This window comes from Chelonia mydas, chromosome 11 (assembly GCF_015237465.2).
Source record: "Chelonia mydas isolate rCheMyd1 chromosome 11, rCheMyd1.pri.v2, whole genome shotgun sequence".
NCBI lineage: Eukaryota > Metazoa > Chordata > Testudines > Cheloniidae > Chelonia > Chelonia mydas.
Genome location: NC_051251.2, coordinates 40,792,036 through 40,815,837, shown reverse-complemented (window position 1 = coordinate 40,815,837; position 23,802 = coordinate 40,792,036). Strand labels below are relative to the sequence as shown.

The following is a 23,802-nucleotide window of genomic DNA, read 5'->3' as shown; positions in this document are numbered from 1 at the left end:
TCACTACAGATTTGACAAAACGCAAAGAAGGTACCTGTGATGAGGTTGGGACTCACCACCTCAGCGCCTCCTCCTGTTCACTCTGGGAATTAGCTCAGTTCATGCAGAGCACCCTCTGCCGGTGCTGTCCTGTCTGTCTCTCGCCCTAGATTGGCATGTCAATCCGCGTTGCTCCCAGCTTGCAGCATCCTCTTCAGGACACTGCCCTCTGGCAGTGCCCACTGCTCTGGTCTCACCCCATTCCAGGGGTTTGGTGTTATGAGCAGTCCTTCTCTTTGCCCCAGCTACAATGGCCAACCACACCCCAAAGTCTAACCCCTTTTGGCAAGGGTCTGGTGCAGTCCGTGATGGCCACTCCAAATGGCGAGGTGGAAGTGCAAGGGGAAAGGGTGGGGGGAACCCAGGCCCGCCCTCTACTCTGGGTCCTGACCCAGGGACCCTTTGGCGGCAGCCTTCCTGCCTTTCCTCCTTCTCTCCCTTTGTCTGTCTCTCTCCCTGGGCTGCTTCCCCTTCAGCCCCTTTGCACTGGCAAGGCCCTTTTTCTCAGGGCCCGCAGCCCAGCAGGTACCGGGTGGGAGTTCCCTTCTGCTCCCCGCGCCTGCCCAGCACTGCACTGCACTGTCCCTGGTGCTAGTCTCTTCACGTAGGAGACGGACCTTCACCCTCTGAAGGCCTGGGAGAGACTGCCTGCTCCCTTCCTGGGCAGCCTTTATTAGGGCCTAGCCTAGCCCTGATTGGCTGGCTGTAATACTGGCCCTAACTGGCTTTCTAACAGGCCCTCCCTGATTGGCTGCCGCCCTGCACAGCCGCTCTGGCCTGCTGAAGCCCAATCTGGCATGGGAGTGGGGCACCGCCCCACCACAATACCAATGTGAGATTTTTAAAGAGATAGCTACAGCACTCGACCCAAGATTTAAGAATCTGAAGTGACTTCCAAAATCTGATTGGAATGGGGTGTGGAGCATGCTTTTAGAGGTCTTAAAAGAACAACACTCCGATGTGAAAACTACAGAACCACTGAAAAAGAATCAACCTTCTGCTGGTGGCAACCGACTCAGATGAGGAAAATGAACATGTGTTGGTCTGCACTGCTTTGGATTGTTATCAAGCAGAACCCGTCATCAGCATGGATACATCCTCTGGAATGGTGGTTGAATCATGCAAAAAAATATGAATCTTTAGCACATCTGGCACGTAAATCTCTTGCAACGCCGGCTACAACAGTGCCATGCGAACGCCTGTTCTCACTTTCAGGTGACATTGTAAACAAGAAGCGGGCAGCATTATCTCCTGCAAATCTAAAGAAACTTGTTTGTCTTAGCAATTGGCTGAACAAAAAGTAGGACTGAGTGGACTTGTTACACTGTTTTGTTTTTGAGTGCAGTTTTTTTTGTACATAATTCTACATTTGTAAATTCAACTTTAATGATAAAGAGATTGCACTACAGTACTGGGATTAAGTGAATTGACAAATACTATTTCTTGTATTTTAATAGTGTAACTATTCGTAATAAATATAAAGTGACCACTTTACACTTTGTATTCTGTGTTGTAATTGAAATCAATATATTTGAAAATGTGGAAAACATCCAAACATATTTATATAAATAGTATTCTATTATTATGTAATAGTAAGATTCATCACATGATTAATTTTTTTAATAGTGTGATCAATTTTTTTAATCGCTTGACAGCCCTAATTTTGATACATCTATCAGGTTGGCATGCAAATTCTTTGAGATTTTTGCTTTCAATAAAACTGTATGCACAGACTTCACCCAGCCACCTTGTGGGGATGCAGACAAAAAATAAGCTTGGAAACAGACAAAAAAGCAAAAATAGAGAGCATTACTAGCCTTACCAAGTATTTTACTGGCCCGCTCAGAGAAAAGAAACATTATTCAAAAGCCCATTATTATTAGTATTGTAGTAGTGCCAAGAGGCACAAACCAAAGACTGATGCATCACTGTGCTAGGTAATGGACCTACATATAATGAAAAGATGGTTTCTCCCCCAAAAAGCTTGTACGAGAGGATCCAAATCCTGTGAACACTTGCACACATGTAAAGAATCACTCATAGGCATAAAGTCTGTGTGTAAGTATTTACACAACTGGGACCTAAGTTGATTATATTAGACTCAGAGCTAGCATTTGCAATAGCCTCTTATTCATCACTATTTCTCCATTTGTCAGTACAGAAACTATGTAAAATGAGTGAAATTATATGATCCTTACTCAACTCATGAAGTCAACAGGAGTTTTGAGTAACACTAGTAGAGTTTTAGTTAAGCTGTTAATATACCTCCAACCCCATATTAGGGATCCCACAGAACAGAGACTCAGTCCACTGCTGGAAGGAACAGCTAATTTCTTATCGATGCTCCTATGCCTAGTATCCTACAGCGAGGGGGAGATGGACCTTTCAGTCTCTCCTCACGCCATTTTAACAGCCCATCATACAGCATGTTCCTAGTTTCAATAAGAAAAATAAATAATTTTCCATAACCAGGGCCTTTTGTGCTACTCTATGTTGTCACTAAACAAATGGTCTATAGTAGTAATACTCAAACCTCCGTGGTTCAAGAGCCAAATCAGCAATCAACATTACACAAAAGAGCCACAGTCAAGTGAATTCGTTTCATTTGCCATAGTACTATAGATTCATGTTTAAACATTATGACAGGGGAAATGTTTAGTTTAGTTGGTCAGTCATTTTGCTGCAAGAATTATAATTCTCACAGCAAAATGACTGACCAAGTATTATTTTATGTACAATTGGCTAATAACATAGTAAAAGCATCCTGATTGGTTAATAATTAAATCACACAGTGTTTTAATATCATGTGCTGCAAAGAGCAGGGGAGACATTGAAGAGCCACTTGTGGCTTGTAAGCCTCAGTTTGAGTATCACGGGCCTACAGTCTAAATAGTTGCAGAGAGAACACTCATAATGTGAGCGGAGTGTAAAATAACACAAGGATCTCTGCCTGAGTCTTCAAACTACCTGAGAGATGCATGAATTGCTCCTATTAATATCTCCTTAACAATGAAGTCTGACGATACCTTAAAAGTCAACAATAACTAATAGCTAATCATTTCAGCAAAAGCCATGGGTCATTAAATACCATGGCAGATATTAGAAGGGGACACAGCAGGGCAGCTATTTGGTGTCAAGGGTTGCCAACAGAGAGAGTTGAGTAATGCAGCTTTCCCTCCAAATTTAAAATAATCTGCACCTGCATAAAAGGAAAAGGGAGATGTATACTTTTCCTAATGCCAAAAGCTTCAACAGCCTGCGAGACACCAAAGACCAAAACCATCTCCCCAAAAGCCCCAACTGTCCTCCAGCTAGTTGTTAATCCCTTAGTCTTCCTATCACATCTTCTGTAATTTATTCACTAGCAATTCAAAAATTTGCTGCATACTGGAAATTTAAAATTGAGGCAGCATATATTAAATTTATTTTCAAAATAAAGAATAGACAGAATATCATACTGATTGTACTGGACAAGGTGGGCCGTGGGTGGATAGGAAAGGGAGAGGATACGCAGGACCACATACAAATCTAGGGTTCCGGCTGTATAATAGATTCACAATGCCACATGGAGCTTTGGGTATAACATATCACATGTAGTAGAAATACCTTAGATAAGAGGCATGACATTAATATGTACCTCATCATGGACATTACTTTAGAAAGTACCAATGTATGGCTATACCATATTCATAAATAGATCTGTCATGCGATAAAATGCAGACAACTGGATTTTGTGCGGGAGCTGTGATACATTTTCATGACGGTTTGGGGAGGCTGGCACAAGGGATTAGAACAGTGGATTTCAAACTTTTTTCTGGTGACCCAGCTGAAGAAAATTGTTGATGCCCATGACCCAATAGAGCTAGGGGATGAGGGGTTTGGGGTGTAGGAGGGGCTCGGGGCTGGGGCAGAGGATTGAGGTGTGGGGGTGAGGGCTGTGGGGTGGGAATAAGGGTTCAGGGTGTCAGAGGGGGCTCTGGGATGGGACAGAGGGTTAGGGTGCAGGAGGGGGTCAGGGCTCTGGGCTGGGGGTGCAGCTGGGGATGAGGGGTTTGGGGTACATGAGGGTGCTCCAGGCTGGGGGTCGGGGCGCAGGCTTACCTCCAGCGGCTCCCGGTCAGTGGCACAGTTGGGGTGCAGAGGCAGGCTTCCCGCCTGTCCTGGCACCGTGGACCACGCTGCACGCCAGAAGTGGCCAGCAGCCGGTCCGGCTCCTAGGTAGAAGCGTGCAAGCGGCTCCGCTCAGCTCTCACCCGCAGGCACCGCCCCCTCCAGCTCCCATTGGCTGGGAACCGGCCAATGGGAGTGTGGAGCCAGTGCTTGGGGTAGGGGCAGCGCATGGAGCCCTATGGCCCCCCACCACTTAGGATCCGGACCTGCTGCTGGCTGCTTCCTGCAGCGTGGTATCGGAACAGGTAGGAACTAGCCTGCTTTAGCTGGGCAGCACCACCAATGGGACTTTTAATGGTCCAGTTGGCAGTGCTGACCACAGTCACTGCAACCCAGTGCTTCCCATTCCGTGACCCAGTACTGGGTTGTGACCCACAGTTTGAAAACCCACTGGATTAGAAGATACAGTTAAAAAAACCACATACATACACAATGAAAAAATAAAGCCTATTTTTTCCAGCAATCAGCCTATTCTGAGGAGGTCATACCATCTCTTCCAACAGTGTCTCTGCTAGACATTGACAGTGTTTTGGCATCATATTGGTTGTGACATCAATAACTCTGAAGACTTAAGTAGCACTTGTGCTCAATGAATCATCTAAGGCTATCCTCTGTCTACAGTCCCCAGGGAAAATAACAAACACAGAAATCCTACTGGATTTAAGCCCTCCATAAAAATCTCCTTGAGAAAAGAGTGGAAGACCAACTTCAGCAGCAGGCACGGCCAAAGGTTCTTACTCGACGTCTCTCCCCTGGCCACAACTATTCATTTTACAACGTTTGAAGTGGACAGCGTAGTAGCCAGAGTTCCCTGCCCAACAAATGCTGAGGTGGAACAAGAACAACAGGCTAGAGCACCATTCTCCTCAGAGTCAAGTTAAGTATCTTAAATTATTTATTTTTCACAAAAGACAAATGAAACAGGAGGCAAGGATGATTGTAGACACCATTAGCGTAACTGAGCTGGTTACCGAGAAGATGGCCTTTTCCCCCCCTCTTAAATGTAATAGAAGAATTAAAATGAAGATTCTCAGAAGTTTTAGTAGAAGAAACAGTCTACAGAAAAGCATTATTTGTAGATACTGAGATGAAAGGGAAAAATAGTTCCTATAAAGAGCTGATAAAATGACATTAAAATAGCCCTTCATCACATAAACCTCCCAGAAAGGAAATCCAGTCAAGACTGCCACCGAGTATCTTTAATATCTATAAACTGCAAGCAAAAAGAACACCTCTATTTTTAGTCCTGACTGAGTTAAGTATTGATTTCAGTTTGTTTTATTCTGTTTTACTCTGTTGCTTTTCTCTTGTTGCTCACGAAAGTCATTTGCAGTTCCTACTCTTGTGTCCTAGATTTAGCATTACCACATACTCTCTTTTAAGACTGCAAACATTTGTGACATTCATGTGATTAAACTGAACTCATCTAGCTTGGAAGTTACATATATGGGCAGCATTTAGGGGAGAGACCCACTTTGGAGGTGTATCATGAAATAAAAATGCAAACAAGTTGTCTTTTCTTTTCTTTTTTTTAAACCATGTAACAAGTCCACTTTTATAAATCGGTTTTAAAAAACAACAGCATAAGCTCCTTGCATAAACTAATCTAAACTGGAAAACCTGACAATATAAAATTCATTTCCATTGGGAGTAGCCAGACTTCAAAGACAACAGCATCAGATCTAGTGAAAACATGTTTTTATGCTTGATGCTCAACAAAACTAAAATACATTATCCAGGCATGACTGACAGGATAAAATACAGAGAATTAATAGCACACTGAAAAATAACATTTTTGATTCACAAGTGGTAAGGCTGGTGAATCAATGGCTCTCCAGAAATATTTTTTCAGTAATAGTTTAGTTTAATTTGCTTTCCTTTTAGCCACAATTCCCAATCTTCACCCTCAGAGTTTACACTGCAGCTTGTACAGACCACCATCAGCACCTATGATGGATACTATAATGGCTGTGTTTTCTTACTACTGGTATGCTGCATAAAACTGAATTATTCTCTTTGTATATTAGTATTCCTGTTATAAAAAACAATGTTTATACATGCTAGAAACTGAGGAAACAAACCAGACATATTACTATTGTCCATCAATAGTGTAAGGATAGTTTGCAAGGTTTCAAAGTACTGCTAAAGAAAAGTGATGTTAAAATTAAATCAAAGCATTTTTCAGGCAAAATTCCAACAAGAAAATGTGAGTAGTGCACCAATAGTTGCACATAAGAGCTAGTTAAACCTCTGTAACTTGCAGAGGCTCTTTATTTTATTTGCTGGTTTACTGGTTGAAAAAAATAGGATTTCAGACTAAGTTTTTCCAACACTAACAGTTATATCTGTAATCATCACAGTCTGTTAAAAAGGTATTTATGGAAATGAGCTGCAGCATCTCAGCAACTTTAAAATATAAAAAAGTATTTCTGATTACCTTCACAGTTTCTGAGAACAGTTACTCAAAACCCCCATAGTAATCCATGACCTGCGATGAATAATGACTGAACTGCACAGTTCTACAACACAACAGAGGGGATTTTGGTTAGCAGATGCTGCTCAGTTAAAATGTAAAGAGGCAGTGTCTAAAACAATAGGTGAATTTGAACATTTCCATCAGGTGAAAATCTGTGCTGGTTATTGAGTTAGGGATGATTTGAGGATTAGCAGCACTTTGTAGGATTAGATCCTTAGGGCCCAATGCAACTCTGACTGACTTGGGGTGTGTCTTCACGACCAATGTTGAAGCGCTGCTGCAGCAGCGTTTTAACATGGCTGTGTAGTTGCGGCACCAGCGCTGGGAGAGAGCTCACCCAGCGCTGTAAAAAAAACAAAAACACAAAAAACCACCCCCACGTGGCGCTCCCAGCGCTGATGCACTGTCTACACTACCACTTTACAGTGCTGAAACTTGTATTTTTTCACACCCCGAGCGAGAAAATTTCAGCACTGTAAAGTGGCAGTGTAGACAAGGCCTTAAATGGATGTCAAATCAGGGTCCCAGACATTAATTCACTTTGACCATGCACAAAAACAACAGGCATGCATCTGGGAGACTAGCAACATTCCTACAGTATAGGAAAGAATTCTATTTTTCCTGCACACAGTTTAAACATCATACTACTCATCTGAATCATTAAATACTAGTTTATGAAAAGTAACTCATAGAACAGGTCCCTATTTATAACCAACCACCCACCCCCCAGTATTCTGGATTAAATAGTAAAGCTGCAGTTTAATTTTGTTTCTGCTGCTATTTTATAATCATTTGAGATGCAGTTTACATAATCAAAGTCTTGCACTGAGTTTCAGCTTTGGTATTCAAATCAGGGCCTTGTAGAATATTTCTTCTTCTCAATATGCCTATTTATCTATGCTCATTCACACACATACACACCCTTATATGAAGTCATATTTTATTGTCTGTCTGTTAGAAGTTGGTGTCTGATAGAGCTCTTCCCATTTCTCAAAATTATTTAATTATGGCTTATAAGGAAACTATGAGCTAACATTGAAAAATGCTTATTAATATGTTCATAACTAAGCTTCTCTGAATACATATTTGGTTAAGATATGTAGGTACACATTTGGGTAGGCATTATCTTCAGATATATACAACTGGAGCTCATCTCACTTGACTATCACACACACCATACTACTCTTTATTTTATATTTATTTTTAATCAAGAAAACCAGATACGGAAACTGTAGCTTTACTATATGGCTTTATTTATTTATTTATTTGCTTTATTTTTTGTTCTTTTTAAACTCAAAATAACTCAAGAGAAAGATACCATAGCTTTTTTAACCTGGCTTCAACCACTGGAATCACAGCTAGCAATGACAAAACACTTATGAGAAAGCGTCCCCAAAACGCTTCTACGGGTTTTTTTCTTTAATCAATTGTTTTGGATCACTGGCAGAAGTTAATAGAAAAAAAAGAGAATCAATCATGGAGTTTAAAAGGAAATTTACCAAAACGTTTACTTCCAAAGATACCATAAGCAGCAATAATTAGTTTCTCGGCTAAAACACTGATTGTCCAAACATCAACTAAACAACATAAATATGTACAGTTATAACAAGTTGCTGTTTGATTATATTCAGAAAGATAAGACAGTTACATTTACAGGGAATCATTATGGCTTTTAATCATAATTCTGGATAAACTGAACAACATATTAAAAGAATCTTAACTATCACAGAGCTTGTCTACACAGGGAACTCAGAAAAGTTAATAAAAGATGTTAATTTAAAGTGGATTGGTTAAACTGCTTTAAATCCTTGTGTGAGTGCTCTTATTCAGACTCCACTTTGGAAGTGGATTAAGCTGAACTGACAAAGCCATTTTAATTCTAAATAAACTCCCTTAACTCATGTGGACGTTAACTAATCCACTTTAAAATTACACCTTTACTTAATTCAGATTAATTTTTCTGAGTATTTTTGTAGATAAGCCCTACGATTTAGAGTTTAAGGCCAGAAGGGACCATTAGATCATTTAGTCTGACATTCTGTATATCTCAGGCCATTAAGTTTTAACCCATTACCCCTGTAGTGAATGGAATAATTTCTGTTTGGCTAAAGCACATCTTCCAGAAAGGCATCCAGTCTTGATATGAAGACATCAAAACCAGGAGAATCCACAACTTCCCTTGCCAACGGTCAGTCACCCTCACTCTCCAGTTTGAATATGTCTGACTTCAACTTCCTACCATTGATTCTTGTTATGCCATTCTCCAATAGATTAAAGAGCCCTGTAGTAGCTGGTATTTTCTCCCTGTGATGTGCTTATACACTGTAATCAAGTCACCTCTCAATTTTCTTTTGATAAGCTAAACAGATTGAGCTGTTAAAGTCTCTTGAGCTAAGGCATTTTCTCCAGCCCCTGAAGCATTTTTGTGGCTCTTTTTAAAATCTGAATACCAGAACTGAATACAATATTTCAGTATCAGTCTCACCAATACCACATACAGCGGTAAAACCACCTCCCTATTCCTACTCGCTACTTTCCTGATATACAGTAAAAGCTGTGTTATCTGGCACTTTACCAACTGGAAAGCTCTATAAACTGGCATTTCTAATCTTCATTGAAAGTCTGGTTTACAGTCCAGTTGGCACGGGGCCAGCAGGCTCCCTTCCTGACTCTGAGTGGCTCCCCAGAAGCGGCGACATGTCCCTGTTGCTCCTAGATGAAGGAACGGCCATGGGGGCTCTGTGCACTGCCCCCGTCCTGCCCCAAGTGCTGGCTCTGCAGCTCCCATTGGCTGTGAACCACAGCCAATGGGAGCTGCGGGGGCAGAGCCTGCAGGCAAAGGCAGCATGCAGAGCCACCTAGCCGCACCTCTGCCTAGGAGCAGCAGGGATGTGTCGCTGCTTGCAGAAAACCGCCCGAGGTGAGCGCCACCTGGATATGGCGCCCCGCATGCCCTCCTGCACACCAACCCCCTGCCCCGAGCCCCCTCCTGCATCCAAACTCCCTCCCAGAGCCTGCGCCCTGCACACACACCCCACACCCCAGACCTGAGTCCCCTCCCACACCCAAACTCCCTTCCTCTTAGTTAACTAGAATTTTTGACTGACCGGAACCCCCCATACACCCAATATGCCAGATAAAGCTTTTATTGTACACAGAAGGATTGCATTCGTCCTTTTCCTCACAGCATCACTGGGAACTCATGTTGAGTTGCTTGTCAACTATGACCTCTAAATCCTTCTCAGAGACACTGCTTTCCAGGATACAATCCCGTAATCTATAGCCAGCATTCCTCATTCAAAGATGTATAACTTTGCATTTGACTGCAACAACACACATTTTGTTTCAATCGGCCCATCCTACCCAGATCACTCTGTACAACTTCTCTGTCATTTTTTTTAAGATACCACCAATCTTTATGTCATCTGCAAATTTTATCAGCAATGATTTTATATTAACTTCCAGATCACTGATGAAAAATGTTGAATAGCATCAGGATTAATACTGATCCCTGTAAAACCCAACTAGAAAGACTCATATTCCATGATGATCGCCCATCATTTTTTTGAGATCTGTCAGTTAGCCAGTTTTAAATCCAATTAAATTTTTTATAATCAGAAAAGCCTCACAAAAGTCTAAGTCAATTACATCGATGTAGTTACATTTATCAACCAAACTTGCAATCTCATCAAAGAATGAAATCAGTTTTTTTTGACAAGACCTATTTTCAATAAAACTACGTTGACAGGCATTAATTATGTTCCCATCCTTTATTAATTGAATCCCATAGAAGCTTTTTCATTATTTTGCCCAGAATTGATGTCAGGCTAACCAGCCTATAGTTACCAAGGTCAAGAGTTGCTTTAAGTAGTTTGCATCAAATAATTAGCAAATCATGATACACGCTGCCAATTCATGTTTGTACAGTGACATCTGCCATTGCTACCAGAGAGCAGGGTTTTTTCAAATTTTAAATCAGCCACAAATATCTATGTTGGTCTGCAACCCCGTTCTTAGCCAGGAAGCAAAATATTTTTTTTAAAGTTTTTTTAAATAAAACATACATTTTTTAGAATTGGGTGAAATCTTCAGACAAAACTTTTCTTTGCCAAAATATGCTGATTTGGGTCACCTGAAACATTTTGTGAATTTGATAACTCACCAAATGGTTTAATTGACAAAACAAACAACAAAATCTCCCAAAATCAAAATGTTTTGTTCTGGCCTTTAAAAATGAAACATTTTGATTTTTTAATTCAGTACAACTTCATGTTTTGAGTTTTACTTCAATTTTATTTAAGAATTAATTTTAAAAAGGTTTTATTTAATCTGGAAGACATTTTTAAAAACCACCACCACATTTTTGGTTTGCTGAAGATTTTTTTTGTCATGGATCAACCTGAAATGAAATTTTGATTCAATTTTTTGGTATGACCACTGAACCAAAAAAAAAAAAAAAAAACACTTTAAAAATCAGTTATTCCCACAGCTCTATTTTAAATAAAATTAAGAAAGTTAATGAAAAAAATTAATCCAAATTAAAAACTGAATTTCTATCCTGAATTTCAATGGGACTGAGCATCCATATCTCCCATTGACCTCCACAGGAGATGTGGGGATTTGACATCTTAATTTGGACTGTCATCTGAAGTGGAAAACAATCATGCTCTCCAAATGCTGTCACATTCAAGACACCATCACATCTGAATATTTAATAGATGTAATACCCTTAAAATCTTTTTTCCTCCTCTTTAACTGAGAACTGACTCAAACGCATTTTGCAATTCTGGGGAGTAAGAATATTGTGTGAAAATCAGAAGGATTTAGTACTCGAAAGGCTGTCTAAGGATTCGACAATTCCCTGCCACAAGGGTAAGATTTTACTGCAGAGTTAGTCCAGCTGATTGACGCCCAGATTAGCCTAGCCTGAGTTTGAGCAGCTTCATTGCATGACCCTATTCAAGTTACTGCATTCTCACAGGTGCTGCACCCCCCTGTATGTCACCAGGGCTTCTGGGGGTACATTCCCTAGTTCTTTGTGCTGCAGTAAGCTGAGTTGGTCTATGATTCTTTCCCAGTGAATCATGGGAGAATTTGTCCATCCTTCTGGTCGTTGGAGGAGGAGGAACTGTGGGAAGGCATTGGAGGACTATTAGCACTTGAGTCATTTAGGACTGTGTCCTCACTGCTAAGTGAGCCTGAAAGTGGAACCTAGTCTATAACTTGCACCCGCAACCAGATCAGCTGAAAGCACCATTGAACTTGGGTGAGGTTTTACTGTGTGGACATGAGGGAAGTTGGGGGTAACACCCAACTAAAAGCTGGGGCTAACTCTATGAAGACTTATACCATGGAAGGTGCAGGACCAAGGCTGCTCCCTCAATCACAGGCCAGAAGGTTAAGAAGGCAAAAGGAGAGTTCAACTGTTTCCTATTACTATCTGGTGATCGGTTTGGCCAACAGTACTGAATGGGACCGAGTAGCCCACAGGATGCACCTTGCTCTTCTCCTCCAGAGCAGGGATGGATTAACTCTCCTGTGGGCCCGGGGCTATTAGATTTTGTGGGGCCCCTATATAAAAGTCTTTTTCCCAATTTAAAACAAAATGATCACAATTATGGCATTGAGGCTATTAACGCTATACTAAACTTGCCTTTTAATTTACATAAAGCCGTCCTGTGGTTACATTTCAGTCTTAAAACATGTAGACTATAGTTAATTCAAAATAGCCTACTCCTTACCTTAGAACAGCTGTTATATTAATTTCTTTCTGGGAGAGAGTTTGGGTGCAGGAGGGGGCTCCAGGCTGGGGCAGAGTGTTGGGATGCAGGAGAGGGTGAGGGGTGCGGGCTCTGGGAAGGAGTCTGGTACAGGAGAGGATTCTGACCCGGGGCAGGGAGGTGGGGTGCAGGAGGGGGTGAGAGGTGCTGGCTCCGGCCGGGAGGCGCTTACCACAGGTGGCTCCTGGCCGGCAGTGCAGCAGGGCTGAGGCAGGCTGCCAGCCTGCCGTGGCCCCATGCCGCTCTGGAAGCAGCCGACTGCTGTCACCTCTCTTTGCGCCCCCGCGGGGAGGGGAACAGCGTGTCTCTGTGTGCTGCCCGTGCCCATAAGTGCCGCCCCTGCAGCTCCCATTGGCCGGGAACCAGCCAATGGGAGCTGCGAGGACAGTGCTGGGGGTGGGGGTAGTGCGCGGACCCGCCTGCCCCCCCGCCACCAGGGACCACAGAGACGTGTCAGCAGCTGGCCACTTCCAAGAGGCCATGGCATGCAGGCAGCCTGCCTGAGCCATGCTGCGCCGCTGGACTTTTAGCGGCCCGGAGATTGCGATCGACAGGCAGAGGCTCCAGGATTGACCAGTCGATCACGATCGACAGGTTGGTGACCACTGAATTGTATATAATTACGGATTTATTTTTGCGGGGCCCCCCCTTAGCCTGGGGCCCTGGGCTGCAGCCCCTAAAGCCCCTGCATTAATCCGGCCCTGTTCCAGAGGGTCACTGTGGCAAGGGACCTCTGACAGGGGTAAGAGGGAGCAGGGCAGGAAGAATCCTGTGGGACAGATGCAGAAGACACTCAGCATGTTTAAACTCTAACAACTACCATTCAACTGGCTTAAATAACTAAAACAAAAAAATCCCAAGGAGGTCTTCCTTGATCAGGAACAGAGTGGAAAACATTCAGATATTATTAACAGTAATTTGTTTCATAACAGAAAAATACCCAGAAGTGAATTCTTACCTCCTTCTCTATTTTGAGCAGCTTCTTTACAGCCACCTCTTTGTCCTGTGATATCCATCGGGCTCGATAAACACTCCCAAAACTCCCTCCACCACAGCTTTCAAAGAACTGCAAGTCATCAAATTTAATTTGCACAAATGAAGCACTGAGAGACGACATCTCATAATGACAAAATATACCACAACAAAATCTGTAAGGAGAAAAAGTCTAATTAATACGTCTGTTCCACAGAATTATTACACTCCTAACCATGCTTTAGATATCATAAAGCAAGAACCGATTGCCATAAACAAGTTACAGCAAAAACCACTGAACAGATCAAAGGGAAAATAAAGTTAAGAAACTCACATGCCAATAGCCTATGCAAACATTTTATAGAGTTTGTCCAGACTCTGAGATGCAGCTGTTTGCAGAGAAATGGTTAGAAATTTTCCTTGGATTTAGTGATGTTTCCTGCACACACTGGAGCAGCACTGCAAAAGGCTAGTGCGTCAACAGGTCCCCTAACATGAAGCACACTGACAAACGGGAAATGCACTTTCAGCTGGAGCTTGCATAGGAGTTCTGGAATCTGGAGCATGCAATCTCTCCATGTTGTGTGATCACTTCACAGAAAATATACATAGCCTAAGCAACTGAACATTCTGGCAGGAGTGCGATGTAAGCCTGAGGCCCATGTACTCTCCACACGCTGAGAAAGGTAGAAAGACATGGAAAAAGATGGCCAAAATAAAAATCTCTTCCCAAAGTAACTCAGTTATGCTTGCATGTTACAACAAAGCATAAGTGGAAAATAATTTCTCAGTTTTAATATGTGAAATCCTGAGCATACTGCCAAGAATGGATTTTACAGTTTTAAGAGATCATACCATATTTGTTGTCAGAGGAACAGAATGTCCTTCCAGTAGATTATGTGATAAATCCTATGGCTGTAATAGATTTTTAAAAATGTTATTATCACCTAAGTGGGTGGCTGATCACTCACAGCCATCACATTTGTGGATTAATTTTGAATCTCTTTTTATAGTGTTGTAAACTAAAAAGGTTTTGATCCTCAGTGGCGCTGCCGAGCATGTGGGATCCTGCAGTTCTTGCAAGGTTTCTATAAGATGATTTGTCAGAGGCTTGTCTACACACAAACTTGCACCAGTTTAATTTGCCCTGATTTATCTAAACCAGTTTAATTCCTCTGTGGAAAATTGTATTTCAGTTTAAGAGTGGTTTATTTTGATTTAGGTTAAACCAGTTCCTAATTAACTTCAGCTAAACCAAAATAAGTGTGTCCAGGCATCCTCTGCACCAATTAAAATTACACCATGAGTTAAACCAGTGCAACTCTGTGTTTAAATAAGCCCTTATGTTTTCTATAGTACTCATCAACACAGGATCTAAGCATTGTGTACTGTCTGGGGCCTGGACTATCTTCTAGGTTACATGTCTGAATGGCGCCAAGCACAAACATCACTGATTGGGGTTCCTAGGCTCTACTGTAATACTAAAAAAATGATTATGGTTGCCCCCCCAAGATTTCAATGCAACTGTGCTATGGATTTTAGATTACAGCTGACTAGAAATCCAGTTTCAGTCACTATTTGGTTACTGCAGGTCTCCAGCTGTGAAGCAGCAACTGGTTCTTTAAACATTGCCTAGGACTACCTGCAATGTCTTCTCGGTTTTCTTGCTTATTTTTAAACATTTTGACTATCCACTGACAAAGTCCTATAAGGCTGAAAGCATTGGTTGACTATTTAGTCCATGATGCAAGATACAACATAATACTTTTATTGAAGGCATTTTTTTCGAGAGGCAAATTTAGGACACAGAATTTAGAGACAAACGTAGTTTGTCTCCCAGACCATCTGTGAGGGAATATGGGTTCTTTTTCTTACCAAACCCTCTGAGCTGAAGTGCATTGTTGCTGGTGTGTTGTGAGCTGGGATGAATCTTAATTATGTGGCAACCTTTTTTGGTTGCTTCCCTACGCAGGTCTAGTGTTGTTATTGCATTTACTTTGGTGTTTATTAATCTTATGTGGCTCAAATCCTTTGAAACTGTGCTGTATATAGATGAAATTTAAAAAAGAAAACTTTTGGGAACAGAGATTGGTCAACCTTCCCAACATTCCAGCCTCTTTTTGGATAAACTCAATTTTATTTTCCTGCTTCTTTGCCATCAGCCCCTTATTTCCTTGTGGCCAGAAACTGCCCATTTGTGCTCTTCACTTCAATAGTTTTCACAGCTAATTATTATTGTTTATGCAGTACTACAGGTGTACATGGTGCTTTATAGGCAAATGAAAAGACAAGCTCCCTACCCTGAGGACTTACATCATAAAGCCACAGTCTTGCAAACACTGATGCACCTACTTAACTTCACTCACTTGAGTAGTCTCACTGTAGACAATGGAATTATTAATTGCAGTAAAGCTACTTGCGTGCTGTCATAAATATAAAGGGAAGGGTAATCACCTTTAAAATCCCTCCTGGCCAGAGGAAAAATCCTTTCACCTGTAAAGGGTTAAGAAGCTAAAGTAACCTCGCTGGCTACTGACCAAAATGACCAATGAGGAGACAAGATACTTTCAAAAGCGGGAGGAGGGAGAAAAACAAAGGGTCTGTGTCTGTCTGTGTGATGCTTTTGCCAGGACAGAACAGAAATGGAGTCTTAGAACTTAGTAAGTAATCTAGCTAGGTATGCGTTAGATTATGATTTCTTTAAATGGCTGAGAAAATAGCTGTGCTGAATAGAATGAATATTCCTGTCTGTGTGTCTTTTTTGTAACTTAAGGTTTTGCCTAGAGGGATTCTCTATGTTTTGAATCTAACTACCCTGTAAGATATTTACCATTCTGATTTTACAGAGGCGATTCTTTTTTACTTCTATTAAAAGTCTTCTTGTAAGAAAACTGAATGCTTTTTCATTGTTCTAAGATCCAAGGGTTTGGGTCTGTGGTCACCTGTGCAAATTGATGAGGATTTTTACCAAACCTTCCCCAGGAAGTGGGGTGCAAGGGTTGGGAGGATTTTGGGGGGGAAAGACGTTTCCAAACTACATTTTCTCAGGAACCCAGATAAAGTTTGGTGGTGGCAGTGGAAGTCCAAGGGCAAAGGGTAAAATAGTTTGTACCTTGGGGAAGTTTTAACCTAAGCTAGTAAAAGTAAGCTTAGGAGGTTTTCATGCAGGTCCCCACATCTGTACCCTAGAGTTCAGAGTGAGGAAGGAACCTTGACACGTGCATAAATGTATATAGGATTGGACCATAAATTAGACAGAGAATCGTAAACAGGTGATGAAAAATGGTTGAGCTGGAGATGACAGAAGGAACAGAAACAAAGGCAAAGGGAAAATGCTCTTGGGGGAACAGGTAAACTATTTCCTGTATTCACCATTTGCATTAATAGCTGTCAGAGCTACCTAATTATTTTAAATTATTGTAGAACCTACAGATCCCATAACCCATACACACAGAATAAATTACCCACATAGCTTCTCAAAAATTTACTAGCACAGAGCAAGATCTTATGCTATTAAGATTTTGTTCTTTAGACAAAATATACCTCTCAACATTTACTAGTACATCACAAAGGATAAATAAAACTGAATCACAGTTGTCACAAAACTGATCAATGTACATTTTGTGATGCTTTTTATTCCCCTTTGTTCACTCACTCACTAATTCCCAAAATCCACAATAGATCTTTCCCCATCAATGAAAATGTCTAAAAGTTATTTTATATCTCCCTAACTTTACTCCTTTCCAATGCAAACAGTTTATCTGCTACTGTCTACAAGCCTAGAGACATCTGAGTCACTGGCATACTATATCATTAATACATTTTAAAGATGACACACTGGTTCATACTACATTCTTCAAAATATATTTTCCAGTGAGCTCATGGGAGATGTATGCAGGTAACTGCTATTAATACAGGTATCTGTAATTAATGCCAACATGAGTTATGCACAGTCGCCCTCTTCTGGATGAGAGAATAGACCTATTTGACTGTTATTTCATATCTACAGTATAGCTACAAAACAGCTAACCGTCAACTGGAAAGATTAATCCCTTTGTTTTGTGGGAGAAAACAATTGTTTGGGTGTATCTGTTACTACTATATGAGTATTACACATGTCATTATTAATTAACTTGTCGTCGTGATTTAAGAGATACTTTACAATTGTGTGCCAAATCTGGGTTTATACAGTGGATCAACAGAAAATTCTTATAATTCGTTAGGCCCCAGACTGAGTTTTTATACTTCTACTCCAAAACAAATGCTTCACTCTTCTACTCTTGAGCACTGCATTTTCAGATCTTTTCAGACAAGAGCATCTTTCATTGTAACAGTTTTCTGTTTTGCTTCTTTCAAAAAGAACTACCACAATAGCCTGCAACTTTGTACTCCTCACAGTTCTATCATTCTAGCTGTTATTGTACTATAGCAGTGGAGGAAACTATGTTAATTGGCTTTGTTGTCTATGAAGCGAAGCTGTGGCAGCTCAGTAATACTGTGAACTGTAAGTATTTGAAGCAATGGTTCAGTCATTTTCTCTCTCAGGTATTTCTAAAGAACCTATCACCTTATGAAAATAAAGAGTTTTCCTTTCTTGAACTTCAATTTTGATTTCTATCAGTTAACATGAGCTGGAAGTAATACAACCCAAGAACTGAAGCCATCTTCTCTTTTGGAAAGTTTTTTTTTTCCCTCCTTAGAGCAATTTCTGCAGCGATCTTAGAAATTGTTGACTTTTGCACCAAAGAGAAGAGGATCTAAGGAACATTCTGTTGCACTTTAGATTTCTATTTTAATTCAGTGACTAGCAGTCTGTTATTGTATGTCGCTTTGTATCCAAATTGTTCGGCAACAGCATGATCAGCTCAATACAGTAATAAATTCTCAGCACGCCTAACACCATCTGATAGCTAGCCATTGATGTCCACATTTAACTATGGGCCTCATTCACTTCTTAGTAGGAATAACCAACCTATGAAAGACAGGTCTGTTTTGAAACTCAGAATTTCCTCCAAATTCTTCCATTGGGAATGGAGGCACAAAGGGTGGTTTGCTCTCTCCCATGTTCCCTTAACACACGGATCTTGCGGGATCCACAGAAGACGAAAGACACCTGCCAGATGCCCTCTGCCTTCACTCTGTCATCGAGCCTCACTAGCTTCTACAAAGAGAAGTTTCCTAGAGTTGGATCTTCTCTAATGAATGAGGGAGTCCTGTAGCACTGAATAGGAAAAACAGTCTCTGTTTTTATTAATTAATTCTGTCTCAGTGTGTTTCACTGTTAGAGAATGGAACCTGATGAAGCCCACCCACTTCCCCTGTCCTCTCCAACTCTGCAAAAGGGCTTGCATGGGTTGGATGGGGAAATGCTACAGAGGCAGAACTCCCCTCTTCAGTATGTGCATAGGGAAGCACAGAGCCCTAATATTTTATCAGTTACTACTTATAGTGTAGATCGAGTTGCCATTGATGGTTTAAATGTAAGAGACACAAAAAAAGGAACAGGATTAGCACAACTTGCATAATATGTCTGTGTCCCAATATACTGGTGTTAGATTTGTGTGCATTTATAAAACAGAGTACTGAATCTGTCCTGTTGCACACATCCCTGGAGCTATTTTAATATTCAATTGTTTGGATTACTTCTAGCAATCCCATTGCAAATTATCATAGCGAGCTACTAAATTATTCACTCCCCTCACCGCACTTTCTGATTTTGTAACATGGTCAAAGTAGTTTTCAGTGCTTTTTTGGGGTCACACACTGCCAACACTTTGCCAATAAAGTAGGACTACATTTGTACTAGCTTAAAATACACAGTAACATGTGCCAAGTTTCCTTATTTGGCAAAACAGTTCCTTGGCTTTCAAGATCTTTGGCCATCCATTTTTAGACCATCCTCAAGTCTGATACTCTGATACTGTCTCTAGTCCTAGAAGAGGTCAAATATATTCCATTCAATAGCAAAATTTAAAAATTAAATTAAAAACATAAAAAGGAGTTGTCTATTGCCTTGTCTGACTGGAAAAGGGGCAAGGAATCACTGTTGTAATCTGTTATTACATTTATGTAATTTATGTAAGATTACATTTATGTAATCTTCATTACATAAAGAAATAAATAATGCAGGAGAAACTCTGTATATAAAACAGAGCCATCATCACCCCATTGTTTATGATAAAAATTAAAAGGACAAGATGTAAATTCCATGCAATGTTCTAAAATAAACATTTTGCTAATCTTTCTCTAATTCTTACAATAAATTAAGACAAAATCAACACTGTGCACACCTTTATCACATGATTATAGTTCTACCATCTCATGTGTCTGAAAACTAAGAAATTGTAAAACCTCTGTAATTTATTTCTAATTTTGTCTGAATAGCTGAAGTTTATATATCTGTTAGTTTCAGAGAATGATCACACAATTTAGTGCTCAGTTTAAATGATTCAAAACTATTCTATTTTAGATCTATATTGCATTGCATGTGGAGATTTAAGACTCTTCATGTTTCATTTTAAATAGAAAATATACACTCAGAGATACTAAGTCACTTGCACCATTTTAGTTACTTTACGCTATTATTTCCCAACAGTGTATTCAACAATGTACACAACATGGGTAAGGAGTTTACAATACAAGGCTTTGATTCTGCAGTCAGATCTGTGGAGCCATGGGCCTCCACACAGGCATCAGCATATCTGATTCCAGGATCAATGTCTACATATTTTGTCAGGGTCTTAATTTGTTTAGCTTCATTAGTCTCAAGAAGCCTGATCCTACTCTCACTAAATTCAACCATGCAGGACTGGGCCCTAAAGATGTTTCCAAATCACCACCCCACTGAGCTACATCTGTCCCAGTTAATCCAGTATTTGCAAATTAGTTCTGCTTCTGAATTAAAAAATTAAATATCCATTGTATACTGATGGTTAACCACTGAACCTCTACAAGAATCATGCTGGATGGAGGGTTTATGGAAGAAATATAAAAATAAAGTCATATTCGAGGCAAGAAACATTACAGATGTAGAAATACCACAGCACAGAAACAAAAAGACAAGAAGAATATATTGCTTTGCTGTGGGGGGGGGGGGGGGGGAGAAGGAAGGTTAAGTTCAAGTGTTCAAACTGAGGGAGTGCAAAATGCAAGGAAAAGGCAGCGTGTGTCCAATGTATTTACTATGTGTATATAAAATTAATTCACTTGAAATCTCATTTAAAAAGGGGAGAAAAAAGGAGAACTTTCTCTTTGTTAAATGTTAACTGTCCAAGTCCTACATATAATCAGAAATAAATATTATTTTTAAAGGTGAATTTCTTATTCTGAATGGTTTGTTATATCACTGTATGCTAGCACACACTCTCTCTCTGCCACTCACAAAACATTAATAGGACCTAACACTTATAATGTAAGCCATTACACTTTAATTCAGTTCTGGGGAACTATATATGTGCCCTTACCAAAAGCAAAACCAAATGCAAGGTTTTTGTTTTTCAAAGAAATTGGCCTCCTCTGGATGCTGAGCAGAGGACTCAGCTCCAAGGAGGAAAGGTCAGGTCACATACTGGCATACAAAAATATCTCCAAGGACTTTCAAAGTTGCTATGGCTTAGAGGGGGGGACATGTCAGAACAAGAAGAGGAAAGAGCAAATGGCATCCTTGTGCAGAACTCTGATTTCAGTTGAAATCAGAGGTCAGTGGAGTTGCACAGATTTACACGGTGCAACTGAGATCAAAAGCAGGACCAGCGGCCAGCCAGAAGGAAGCAATCATACAAAAGTTAACTGTGTGTGACTGAATGCCAGGCTTGCAGGGGAAGCGTAGCTCTTGCCTCCCTTGCTCTGACTGCCAATGCTGAAAGTTACAGGGGAGCAGGGCTGGAGTTTTGTTAGTTCCTGGGCTAGAGCCACAAACCCGCCAGGGCAGCGCTCTCCCGCCCCCGGGTCCTCCCCAGGGGAAGGGTGGGCTCGGGACAAAGCCGCAAACCCGGGGGCGGAACTGAGGCAGCTTGACCCCAGCCCTCCGCTGGCGCAGTGAAGCCGCGGCTCGTCACCGTGCGGGTCGGGGAGCTGGCTCCTGAGGGGCGGCTGTGCCCGGAGGCCCGCCGAGCGTCCCGGGCGGATCCGTGGGAGGTGCCGCGGCCAGGGGCTCCCCGCCGCCAGCGAGCGCACGGCTCCGGCCCCCTGCCGGGAGCAGCCCGCGGCGCTCTCCTCTCCCTACCTTCTCCCCGGGAGCCCGGGCCGCGAACAACTCACCTGGGCGCTTGCGGGGAGGCTGGAACCGGCGTGACCGCGTCTGCCGGCGGGGTGTCTCCCACGCTTCCGGTTCGTCTCCAGGAGTCAGCCACACACCCCGCCTCCGTGCAGCCAGCCAGCCGGCACCACCCCGCGCGCTGCCCCAGCGGGCCGGGGGCCCGGGCACCACGCCTGTCACACAGCGAAGGCCCTCAAGCGAGGAGCTAAGTCCCCCCCGCAAGCCCAGGCCTGAAATGAGAGACACCGAACTGTGGGGCAGAGACCAAATGGGGGCGGGAGAGAATCCTCCACATGCAGGATGCGGCCAAGCAACAGGACGGGGAAATTTCAAAGCTGACAGGTCTTTAGCTGTCCCAGACTTGAGCCTTGTTTTCAGAGTGACTAGTTTCCCGGAGTTAAATAGAGCTGAGGAAAATAAGCAACCCGCACTCTGGCAAGTAACCTGTACAAGCCCAGGAAGAAGTTGAGAAGCGATGTGCTGAAGACGCAAAAATTAACAGTGACTTTGGTTTAAAGTCCATCAGAAGCAGGAAGCCTGCCAAATAGGCAGTGTGGACAACAAAGGTGCTAAAGCAGTACTCTAGGACGACAAGCCCGTTGCATCGGTCTTCACTAAAAGGCTGCACAGGGCAGATACCCACATCAGAGGTATTGTTTTTGGGTCACAAATAGGAAGTACTGTCCCAAATAGGAGAGGTTTTAGAACAAATTGATAAGCCAACCAAAATAAGACACCAGGGTCAGATGGTATTCACCCACAAGTGCTGAAGAATGCAAATATGAAATAGCAGAACTACTAACTATAGTATGTAACCTAGCACTGAAATCAGCCTCTGTACCAGATCTCTGGATCCTAGCTAACCTAACACTGATTTTTTAAAAAGGACTCCAGAGGAGATCCTGTCAGTTACGGGCCAGTGAGCAGAACTTCAGTACTGGGGAAACTGATAGAACCTATAGTAAAGAACAAAATTATCAGAATTGAGGAAGAGTCAAGATGGCTTTTGTAAAGGGAAATTGGGCCTCACCAATCTTATCAGAAATATTTGTGAGATTCAACTAGCATGTGAATAACAGTGATCCAGTTGATATACTGTACTTGAATTTTCAGAAAGTCTTTGATAAAGTCCTCACAAAAGGCTCTTAAAGAAACTAAAGGGCCATCAGACAAGATAGAAGGTCCTCTAATGCAGTGCTTCTCAAAGTGGTGGTCCAGTCTGAGAGCCATCGGCTGCCGGTCTGCGCGCACATTGGAAGAAAGAATTGCTGATCCCCCACATCAGATAGCTTGAGAAGCATTGCTCTAATGGATCAGTAACAGGTTGAAAGGTAGGAAACGGGGTAGGAATAAATAGTCAGTTTTCACAATGGAGAGAGGTGAGTCGTCGCGTCTCCCAAGGATCTGTAGTGGGACCTGTGCTGTTCACAGGACCGGCTTTAGGCACCAGCAAAGCAAGCACATGCTTGGGGTGGCACAATTCCAGGGGTGGCATTCCGGCCATCCCTTTTTTTTTTTGGCTTGGGCAGTTGCGCTCTCGAAGCTTGGGGCAGCAAATTTTTTGCTTGGGGTGGCAAAAAACCTAGAACTGGCTCTGGCTGTTCAATATATTTCCTAATGATCTGGAAAAGGGGGTCAACAATGAAATGGCAAAGCTTGCAGATGATACAAAATTATTCAAGATAATTAAGTCCAAAGCAGACAGGGAGGAGTTACAGGGAGATCTCACAAAAGTGGGTAACTGGGCAATAAAATGGCAGATGAAATTCAGTGTTGATAAATGCAAAAAATGCACATTTGAAAAAATAATCCCAACTATACATATATAATGATGGTTTCTAAATTAGCTGTTCCCACTCAAAAAGGATCTTGGAGTCACAATAGATAGTTTTCCGAAAAGTTCCACTCAGTGTGCAGCTGCAGTCAAAATGCTAACATTATGTTAGAAAAGGGATAGAAAATAAAACAGAAAATATAATGCCACTATCTAAACCTATGGTGTGCCCTCACCTTGAATACTGTGTCCAGTTCCGGTTATCCCATCTCAGAATCAAGAGAGTGGAACTGGACATGGTTCAGACAATAAATGGTGTCCATCTGAGGAGAGA

The 23,802-nt window shown here is 41.8% G+C and overlaps 1 protein-coding gene across 5 annotated transcripts in view; it reads right to left on the bottom strand.

The window, feature by feature from the left end:
• MAP3K20 (mitogen-activated protein kinase kinase kinase 20) overlaps nt 1–21,848 on the bottom strand; it is a 131,270-nt gene extending 109,422 nt beyond the window's left edge. For 2 of the 5 annotated variants that reach the window (XM_037912580.2, XM_037912581.2), the window contains exons 1-2: nt 21,697–21,848; nt 13,424–13,613 (exon numbers count right to left, since the gene is read on the bottom strand). In XM_037912580.2, the coding sequence (XP_037768508.1) occupies nt 13,424–13,582 (159 nt within the window). In that variant the 5' untranslated portion in view covers nt 13,583–13,613; nt 21,697–21,848. Of the gene's footprint in view, nt 1–13,423; nt 13,614–13,771; nt 14,063–21,661 lie in introns of those variants that run through there. The other 3 variants (XM_043525234.1, XM_043525233.1, XM_043525232.1) reach the window with 3 other exon arrangements.
• Nucleotides 21,849–23,802: the final 1,954 nt, after the last annotated feature.